Source organism: Aplysia californica, unplaced genomic scaffold (genome assembly GCF_000002075.1).
Source record: "Aplysia californica isolate F4 #8 unplaced genomic scaffold, AplCal3.0 scaffold00241, whole genome shotgun sequence".
Classification (NCBI taxonomy): Eukaryota; Metazoa; Mollusca; class Gastropoda; order Aplysiida; family Aplysiidae; genus Aplysia; species Aplysia californica.
Window position 1 is genome coordinate 62,071 of NW_004797511.1, and position 10,285 is coordinate 72,355.

General features: G+C 38.4%; 1 protein-coding gene across 1 annotated transcript in view; it reads left to right on the top strand.

The window, feature by feature from the left end:
• The window catches only part of LOC101860417 (actin-related protein 2/3 complex subunit 3-A), a 10,126-nt gene extending 2,261 nt beyond the window's left edge, over window positions 1-7,865 (top strand). Inside the window, exons 3-7 of the mRNA XM_005100226.3 lie at window positions 430-506; window positions 1,729-1,797; window positions 2,838-2,964; window positions 4,946-5,037; window positions 6,220-7,865. Of these exons, the coding sequence (XP_005100283.1) occupies window positions 430-506; window positions 1,729-1,797; window positions 2,838-2,964; window positions 4,946-5,037; window positions 6,220-6,282 (428 nt within the window). The 3' untranslated portion in view covers window positions 6,283-7,865. The remainder of the gene's footprint in view (window positions 1-429; window positions 507-1,728; window positions 1,798-2,837; window positions 2,965-4,945; window positions 5,038-6,219) is intronic.
• Window positions 7,866-10,285: the final 2,420 nt, after the last annotated feature.

Below are 10,285 nucleotides of genomic sequence, written 5' to 3' on the forward strand. Positions count from 1 at the left end.
GGGGGTTGTCATCACCTTTTTCATACCTATTTTTCAAGTAAAATTTCGCATGGTAAAAATATTATTCTGTTTTCTGGTAAGTTGGTGCTTCAGCTGAACAAAACTGTTCTGTTACATAAAGTCCTTTTATTTTTTTTACGATGAAGTTATACATTAATTAACATGAATTGTTCCAGCAAAATAAAGTTGTAACTTACATGATTTCATTAATACACATACACAATCTTTTTGCCTGCTGGGAATCTCGAGGTGACTTTCCAAAGTTTATGATACATTGACATTTGTTCAACTAAGGTTATGATGAGTTTGCTTAATCAAAATGTATAGCTGTTTTGTGGGTTTACTGTGCACTTTGAAAATTGTTTTTAAGATGTTTTAATCTATTATAATACTCTATACTTGCAAACTTTATTTTAATTTACTTTGCAGCCTCCAACTATGATATCATCGACGAGGCAATTTACTTTTTCAAGGCCAACATTTTCTTCAGAAACTATGAAATCAAGGTATGTTTTGATCTCTACTCTAGTCTTTTTCACAGAAAAGTATTGGTGTCCATTTCTTATGTTTGTCCAAGAATCTACAGGATTGGTTGTCAGGTTACTCCAAAACGTATAGAGCTGTAAATTTAAAGGTTGGCCTCCCACGTCTTAGCAAACATTGATGATCAATGCCTGCTGTTTCCTGTTCCTGTAAATCATAACTGCATCCCCAGTGCGACCTCCACAGGGACCCCAGATCTTGTGCACTGCATCACAAGATCAAGGTCAAGCAATTTAAAGGAGGTGGCTTGGGGTAAGGGGGGGGGGGGCAACTTACCTTTTAACAACAAAGTAAGGGGAAGTCATAACTTCATGTGCTGATATGAAGGGATTATACACCGGTAAAAGAAAGGGGAATGGAAGTGCAATCCACTCTGGATGGGTGTTAACTGGTTGAAAAATAACCCTCAATCTCCAGTGATTATATATAAAGCAGCACATTCCCTTGCCATTTTGTCTGTCTTGTATTTTTCTGTGTGTGTGTGTGTCTTTCTGTCTCTTGCTTCTGTTTACTTGTGTGAAGGACCGACATCACTGCACAAGGGGCATTCCCATAAAAAGCACTCCGTCCCCTGAAGAAGCACATCTCGAAGTGTGTAGATGCTGACGGTTCCTAGCAATGGTTGATTCCATAGCTTTCTGCTGCTCCCAAGTGATTCCACTAAGTCTTGAACTTCTGCCAGCGCCCCATCCAATTTCAAGCTCACGAAGTCGCTCAAGATGATGGTTTTCCTTCTCTTCTTGTTCTTTTTCTCGTTTTTCCCTGACTGAACGTACAATTTCAGGTTTTGTCAGGGCACAGCTTCCCTTCTGGTTTTGCTTTCCCAGCGAGCTCATCAGCCCGCTCATGGCCCTTGACTCCAGCATGGCCGGCGGCGAAGATCCACGTGATCTTTTTCAGTGTTGTCTTCTTCAGGAGCTCTGTCCATTCAGCTCTAAGGTTCCCCCTTTCAATTTTCTGTCTCTTCTCAAACTCTCTATTTCTCTCTGTCTACTCTCAATTTTTTTTGTCTCTCAGTCCCACCTTCTTTCTCTTTCTTTCCTTCTGTGTGTGTGTCTCTCTCTCTTTTTTCTTCTACCTCCCCCTCCCTCTCCCCCCAACTTTGGCCAAGTGGTAACCTACATGATTATTACTTGACACAGTAATTAAGGTTTCATACTTCACTTTTTGTTCATGTGTTGACAGAGTGAAGCTGACAGAACGTTGATCTACATTACCTTGTACATCAGCGAGTGCCTCAAGAAGCTACAAAGGGTGAGTCAGTAGCCCTGTTTCTCTCTGCAGGTTAATGTATGATATATGTATATGAGGTAATTTATTTTTCTAATTTTAGTCAGAACTTTTGCTTCTCGCTTGAGCCAACAATTGACCTGTTACATTTGGTAAGCATTATAACACTATCAATATAATGCAAATAGTTGGAGTGTGCATTTCCTCGTTTGTCTTTGTCTTACTGCCTTACTTTTTCTCTGCTCTAAATTACTGTTATTATGATGATGTGCTTCTCATGTTATGTTAAAAAGAAAAGCAAATCATATATCAATGTTGTTGCGCACAATCCAGCGAAGTCCACGCAAACTTGTTTCTCAGGAGAAGCAAAAAAACTGTGTTAATATAATATTTGAAAAAATTTTGGGTCACCAGGTTTTACATATGTTTTTTTAGGGGTATAAAGTGTTTATTAAGGATAGATGTAAGCACACCTTGGGGAAGATATAATGAAGGAAACACAGTTGTTTTTTTTCAAAAATATGGAAACGTCGGACTTGTCCCATCCCGTTTGCGTCCAACGCCTTTGATATGTAAAAAAGCTCTTCATAAATGATGTCCTTTGTAATATTCTCACAGACTGACCATTTCCCATGAATACTGATTTAATCAACATTTCCCCTGTCCTCTCCTTCCCAAAAGGAGGAGGAATATTAACAACCTGTTCTTATCATGCACAGTAGAATTATTGTAAATGGGCTGATTTATCAATGTCATGCTCATACTGTGCAGGAACAACATAGGTAGAACTGCAGCTTTTTCTTTTCTCATCCTTATTATCGTCATTTTTCTTCTACTTCTTTTGTATGTTTGTCACTCTCTTGTGAAGTGTTATTTCCGGGGTGCCTTGATTAATGATAATTAAAGCAGACCTTGTGCTGTTGAGGCTAGAGAGGTGAGCAGAGTAAGCCTGATTCCCCATTTGGACTTCTTTGTTGACATCCACCCCGAGGCACTCATATGTCCTTATGTAGCTGCGAGCACTGTAAAACTGTACTATAACTAAACAGTCCTCTCCCCCATAGTGCTCTTCCCGTGCTCAGGGCGACAAAGAAATGTACACACTGGGCATCTCCAACTTCCCCATCCCTGGAGAGTCGGGCTTCCCACTCAACGCCATGTACACCAAGCCAGGCAACAGAGGGGACGAGGGTAAGTGGTGGAACGTTTCGTACCTTTTTTCAGGTCATATGATGGATGCTGGCCTATTGTGGCGTAGCTGAAGGCAGACTTAAACTAAGTGTGGAACCTCACGGTTCTGTTCCAAGTAGGGGGGAGGGGGTGGAGGTGTCAAGATTTTCCTGTTCTTTTGAAGATATTTTCTGGTCTCTACTCCCCATTCTTCAAAGGACCTGACAATTTTAATTTTACCGCAGCATTGCCTATGCTGTGTTAAATACATGTAGTACAAGATTTTATTTTTATAAATAAAAACTTGTAAATTTAGTCTAAGGATACAGATTCAACATTTTAGATTGGTCATTTTATTGAATGGCAGAAATTTTTAAGCTTACAGTAGTTAAAAGGATGACTTTTCCATGGCTATAAGAAAACTGCCCACTTACTGTAGTCAGTAAGGTGTTTTTGATGTTTCTCACGAGGCAGAGGGAGGCAAATACATCTTGGTCGTGGATGTAGATTTTAAAGTTTGAAGCATTCAAAAAGTTGGAATTTGTGTTTCAAAAAGGTAATTTTTTATTCTCTTGACTCTTGCATTACGAGCGTGTGCATCATAATCCGACAAATTTTAAGTGGTAATTGATTATTTTAATGAAGCTTGTGAGTGTTTTTTATTTCCCCGTATCAGAAAAGTACTGCAAAATAAGCATGCTTCGGGGCGGAGGGGAAAAAATTTCAGTTTTCCTCCCATGGTGACAGCCTTGTGGCCTGTTCATATTTTGAATGTTTAGTGATTCACCTTTTTTTAATGGCTATTTGTTATTGGATTCAAATTCTCCTGTAATGTTAAACTAAAATATACTACTCTCCAATAGTTTGCGCCTTTCTTCTTTTTTTATTACTATAATTTTTTGGGATGAATTTTTGATGTGCTGTTTTAAATTTATGTCTTTGTAGAGGAATAATCTGTGTATTACCCCATTACAGTTTGCATATTTTTACTTTGTCTAAAAATAGTAGGATTCTGTTTTGTTTTTTAAATTTTAGTTATATTAATTTATATTCTTTTTGGTTGGGGTTGGATGTCCTTGTCCTGCAGCAGTTTGTGTTTTTAATGATTTATTTTAGCGGGTGCTCTGATGTGGTTTGCTCCTTCTTTCCTATCAAACATCTATCATGTCTTTAGGCCATTCCCAAATGGTCGATATTAACATGTTGTTATACACAATAGAATTATAAATGGGCTGATTTATCAATGTCTTGCCACTGAAACAGGAAGATTTCTCTTCGGGTACATGGACAAACCCAACCCCAAAGACCCTTCGAATCTCTTATGTAGAGCCGATGAGACATTGATCCTCAGAGCCCGCAGAGGGCACTTACACACCAACAAGCACATAAACAGAATCAACCCCATGTGGGAACCCCATTGCAGACACTGTGACTACCATGAGGAGACCGTTGAACATCTTCTCCTTCAGTGTCCAAACCTGGCAGTTCTTCGACGCAGGCTCCTACAAACACCTACAGACTTACAAAGTCTGCTCTACTCTGGCGTTGACAGGATGACAAGGACATGTGGTTACTTGAGGGAGGCATTGCGCTGCCAAGAGAAACTGCTGCCTTTTCTTTCCTCATCCTTACTATCGTCATTTTCCCTCAAATCTTTTGTATTTTTGCCACTCTCTTGTGTTCTGCTATTTCCCAGGTGCCTTGATAGTTGAAGCAGACTTTGTGCTGTTGAGGCTAGAGGGGTGAGCAAAGTAAGCCTCTGTTGACATCCTTCCCTTGACGCTCGTAATGATGTGACCTTATGAAGCTGCGAGCGCAGTAGAACTTTACTAAAAAAAACTAAAATCATCTATCGTCCTGATCCTTGATCTCTCCTCCTTTTTTTGTGTTTGTCACTCTCTTGCGCCCCCTCAAATCTTCAGCACTTATATATGACCTTATTGTGTTGCAAGTGCTGTAAAACTCTTACTAAAACGAAAAGCTTTGTTTTGTTTGTGTTCAGACACCATGCGGCAGTACCTCCAGCAGCTGAGACAAGAGACCGGAGTGAGACTCTTGGACAAAGTCTTTGACCAGGGAGATAAGCCAAGCAAAGTAAGAAAAGTTCATAAGATTTTTTGTCTTTACAAATTCTGTTGGCTTTGCTCAATACAAAGCTGTTTGAATTAACATGAAATCCTGTTACCATGAAGGGATTTCTAATCCTTGGTGGTTGTTGTTTTTTGGTCTGTCTTTATATTATAATGTGCATTGCAACTTCCATGAAGACAGAATCTGCTTATCGCAAAGAAATCTCAGGTCCTGTGAAGTTTGGGGTATCAAAGTTTTACTGTAGATGAGTTGGAAGGGTCTGTTACTGAAGTTAAGAAAGTCTTTAGGCCATTCCCAAAGGGGGGACATTTCTCGTTCATGCACAGTAGAATTGTAAATGGGCTGATTCATCAATGTCACGCTCATAACTGTGCCTGATCTACAACAGGGAACTGCTGTTTTTACTTTCCTAATCCTTAATATTGTCATTTTCCTCTACTTCTTTTGTATGTTTGTCACACTGTTTCCGGGGTGCCTTGAAAGACTTTGTGCTTTTGAAGCTAGAGAGGTGAGCAGAGTAAGCCTGATTCCCTGTAAAGACTTCTCTGTTGACATTCGCCCCTTGGCGCTCATATGACCTTATTCAGTTTCGAGTGCCGTAAAACCTCTACTGAATAAAAAGTAAAGTTAAGAAAAATGAATTACAGGGGACTTTTTATGAATCATGTATGCTCACAAGACATGCAGTGTCAGAATTTTATGTAGAAGTAGGGCAAACATTTTACCTACAGTGAATGGACCTACCAGTACCATGGAGGATTTAAACTTGCACCCTCCCTGTCTTAGTCAGATAAATGTACAGCATCAAACCAGTACGTTAAAATAGTATTTAATACGTTTTTGAAGATCTGAGTACTGAAGTTTGTTAACATATTCTCTGTTGTCTTGTATTGCTTTCCACGGAGTCACTGATGCTGAAGAAGAATTATGAACTTTCAAGACCAGATTTGCAAATACTGAAATGAGAACGAAGCCCACAAGTAAACTGGAGAGATCTTTTGCTGTAGGTCTAATTTGAATAACTTGAATTAATTGAATGCTGAAAAGTGTGTGAAGGATTAGGATACAGGTTACTTATTCAATGCTCACCACCCTGACCTGCCCTGTGGACCGTGTCTGGCTTTTAAAAAAAATAGATTCTCAGCAATGTTACTGGATGTTTTTTCTTTTTTTCCCCCTCTTCAGTGGTGGCTGTGTTTCGCCAAGAGGAAGTTCATGGACAAGAGCCTGTCAGCCCCTGGTTACTGAGGGGAGCAGGGCTACTGCTGTGTGGGACTCAGAGGTCGATCAACCTGGCACATTTCCAGTGTTTGTGTGGAGCTGCATGAATGAATAAATGATTGATTGATTGAATGAATGAATGATTGTTGGCAGCTTGTGCGTGTGCGTGCAGGAGGAGATGTTTTATTTGGCTTGCAACTTTATATCTTCTGTGTTACTAAATAGGATTTTTTCAGTATGTCTGTGTTAGTATTAACCCTTGTGGCGCTAATGATGAGATCACTGGTAGTGGAGTTGTATTTGGAATGTGGTAGGAAGGGTTTGTCATCATACAAAGAGGAAAGAGTACCAGGTCAGTTTTGCTGACGGATAACCAGACTTAACAATTTTTGCGGAATACAAAAATGGGATTTTCATTGAAAGTTGTTTTATAATGTTCCCATGTCAATGTTAGCAACTTATGCAGTTGCGAGCGCCGTCAAACCTCAACTAAAACAAATTTTAGCAAAGTGTCTTTTAAAAGTCTTTCTCCAATAAGAACTTGAGTAGCTGAACACCTGTAGTTTTTCTCAACAGTGACCCATTGGTGTAGATCGACACTCATAGCATCAGTGGGGCTAATTCAGTATTTTGATTGGCTGTTAGTAAATGGTGGCTGTTTATTGTATGGACTCACTGTAAACTCCAACTGTTCAGCATCATTGATTGACTGTGTGATAAGAACCAGTGGACTATTAAGTATGATGTCATTGTAATTCAGCACATTCTCTATCATTCTTTTATCATGCGTGATGAGTGTTAAGTTGGGTTGGTGCTTTGTTTCATTGTTGTTTTTTGTTGTGTTGCTTTTATACTGTCCGTTGCCCTGCAGAATAAAAGACGAATATGTAAACTACTTGTACCTAAAAGATTGTTAGTTAGGGTTGTCAAAACAGCAACCTATGGGTGGTGTTTTGTCGTAGGATGCAAGATTTGTATTAACTGTGATAAGTAGGGCTTCTTTGGTTTAGGAAGTTTATTCTACCGAGGTTGTACTCTTGAAAAGACTCATAAAAACAGCAGCAGAGGGTCTGGAAGGTTGGGTTGTTGTTGTTTTTTTTCACTCTCGCTATGAAAGCAGTAATTTTGTTTTGGCATGAAGATTCCTTATTCTGTGTGTAGTTGGGATTTATATATAAGCTTTAAGGTTCAATAAAATATTTAGATGTAAGTATGGACTAATTGCTCTACCATATCAAAAATTCTGCCCACTGTTTGTTTTCCCATGCATTTAGTGGGTTGTTTTGTGTGTGTGTGTGTGTGACCTGTAACTAAGTAAGCGTAGATTGGGACATTGTGATATCCATCTGTAAGTGTGCTGTCACTTAAACAACTCATTGAAAGAAATGTATTTCTGTTTGCTCCTATTATCCAGCAATGAGACAGTCTGGTAATGATTTTGTAAGGTTATTTTTTTAAAACTAGAGAGTAGTCACAATCAGGGGTGCTGCGAATGTGTGGAGAATGCTTATTTATTGTCCATTTGTTCCATGCTATGTCAAATGATTCTAAATGTTGAGCCTTATCTTCTTTATGATGCTACTGAATAAATTTACTCTTGATAACTCATCGATCAGAATTTGTTTATTCTATAGAAAATATAGACTTTGTGCTCATTGTTTGTATGATCATTAAAATTTTGTTTCTGAAAAGTTTAAGGGACCCACCGCATTATTTTTCAAGACATTGTTGAACAAAGCCACAAATCGTCAATTATATTTTATTTTATTTGGTTAAAAAAATATATATGATTAATTTGGGAGGAGATCATTTTGTTTTTGTTTTTCTTTTAAAAAATTTTTTTCTGGGGTTCACACAGTTTACTGGTATGAGAGGTAAAGTACGCTTATTCAAATTATTCTTTCTCTCTCTCTCTCTTCTGGCGCTGTGGCTTCATAAACGGTCAGCGATGCCGACAGCACGCAGGAACTCAACACTCGCCCGGGGGTCCTTAAAAAGTGCTGAAAGTGGGTTACTGAAATGTCCCAGCAGACGGGTTCTAACATGATAGCTGGCGGGACATCTCAGGAACACATGGTCCATTATTCAAACTATTGAGATACATATTTGCAAAACAAGCTCAAACATTGAACATTGAACCCAGAACCAATTAAAAGATCTTGAGAACAAAGTACGTAGCTGCAATGGTTCTATTTATTTGCTGATGTCCAAGAAATAATGTAAAACAGCATTAACAAATGATGTACATTTACTTCTATCCATATAAAAATGGATAAAGTTCAATCCATTCAAACAATTAATTGACAAAACTCCTCCAATTTAAATGGAAACTTTAAAAATAATCAATTTTGATTTTTAAAACAGTGCTGATACTAACTTAGGTTGAGTCCTAATTAAGGACTAGATTTATGCGTCGATCATTGATAAGTTGGTTTTCAAACCACAATGTTAAAGACTTTAGGACAACCAAGCAATCATACTCTTAATAAGTTACTCACACACACACGCACGCACGCACACACACACACGCACACACACGCACACACACACCTTGAAATACGGATGGATACAAACAGAAATTGTATCACAGACCTTTTCAATCAAAATGCATTGTGTATTATTATATGCATGTACGTATAAATATGCACACATGGTGTTGAACTCAATATTTATTAATGTATTTTCATGAAATACAACAATTGTTGAAGGACTTTGGAGAGAAATAAGTTTCGGGTACAATAACAAAATGAATTACTGAAAAATAGTAACAATTTATGAGAGTGTGTAATGTTTATGATATAATATACATGTACTAGGAAAACACATGGACGGCAGTGTTGGCTTTTTCTCAGTTCAGTTTGATTCGAAAACATTATGACAAAGAGCTAAAACATGACTGTGTACAAAATCGGCGCTGTTAGTGGTAAATGAAAAGATGTAAAAAATGATTATGCAGTGTATAAGTATTATACATACACGATCTATTCAATAAACCATTCTGTTACTGTGATCAATGAATGTATACAAACATCATAATAAATCATAATAAATATCATAGTGTAGATCATGGTGTCTTTTTATCTCCTTATGCTTGGACGGCGGGGTTTACTTTCTATAACTTTGATTGTTCAACCCGTTGTCGTGAGATTGTGAGTGCAAAGGTTCGAGTTTCAGCCCAGTCGGACACTAATGTGTTCTATTGAAAGGCACTAAAGACAAATCTTTCCATTTGGCTTAATCCTTTCGGAGAAGCATGTTAAGTTAAATTCGGAGGTCCCGCCTCTTAATCTTAAATATCCTTACAGTGTTGCAAGGGACGTTAAACCTTAACGAATTTCGCATACCGGTACAAACTTTTTCACTTTGATTCGAAATAAAAATCATATAATTATGGATGAGAAAGACATGTACAACATTACATAATCAATGCTGGCAGTGGCAGTAAGATTTGACAATTACGGTATAATTAAAGATTATTGATATCACATTGTTATGTAATAATAATTCAATAAATAATTACAATTAATCATCGAATATAGACAATCATCAGAATGATAAATAACATGTTTACTACAGACTTGGACGGCAGTGTTGATTTTTAAACCTCATTGTTGTTGTTGGTCATTTCGGTAAAAGTAAAGTACTGCCCCCCTTCCCCCCATTTCGAAATAAATGACACTGCAACGTGCATCTTGGGTCGGGGCTCTCGTGCCCAAGAGGTTAAGGCATTCGCCTCTCATTCAAGGTCCCGAGTTCGAATCCGGGTAGCGATGGAAAAATTTTCTTGTCTAGAATGATCTCCTTTCACCTCCTTTCTTGCTCTCTTGCAATGTTCTGTCGTCTGCTTTCGTCTCCACTTTCTGCCCCCATCCCCTCAACTCCTTTGCCCCCTCCTCTGGGTTCCTGACTCTCTCTGCAGCCTTTCTACTGCTACTCCTTGGCTCCTTCTTACTGCTGTCTGCCAGCCACGCCCCTGATTTTCTAGAAGGAAAGATCTACACCTAGCCTTCTCGGATAAGGGTGAACAATC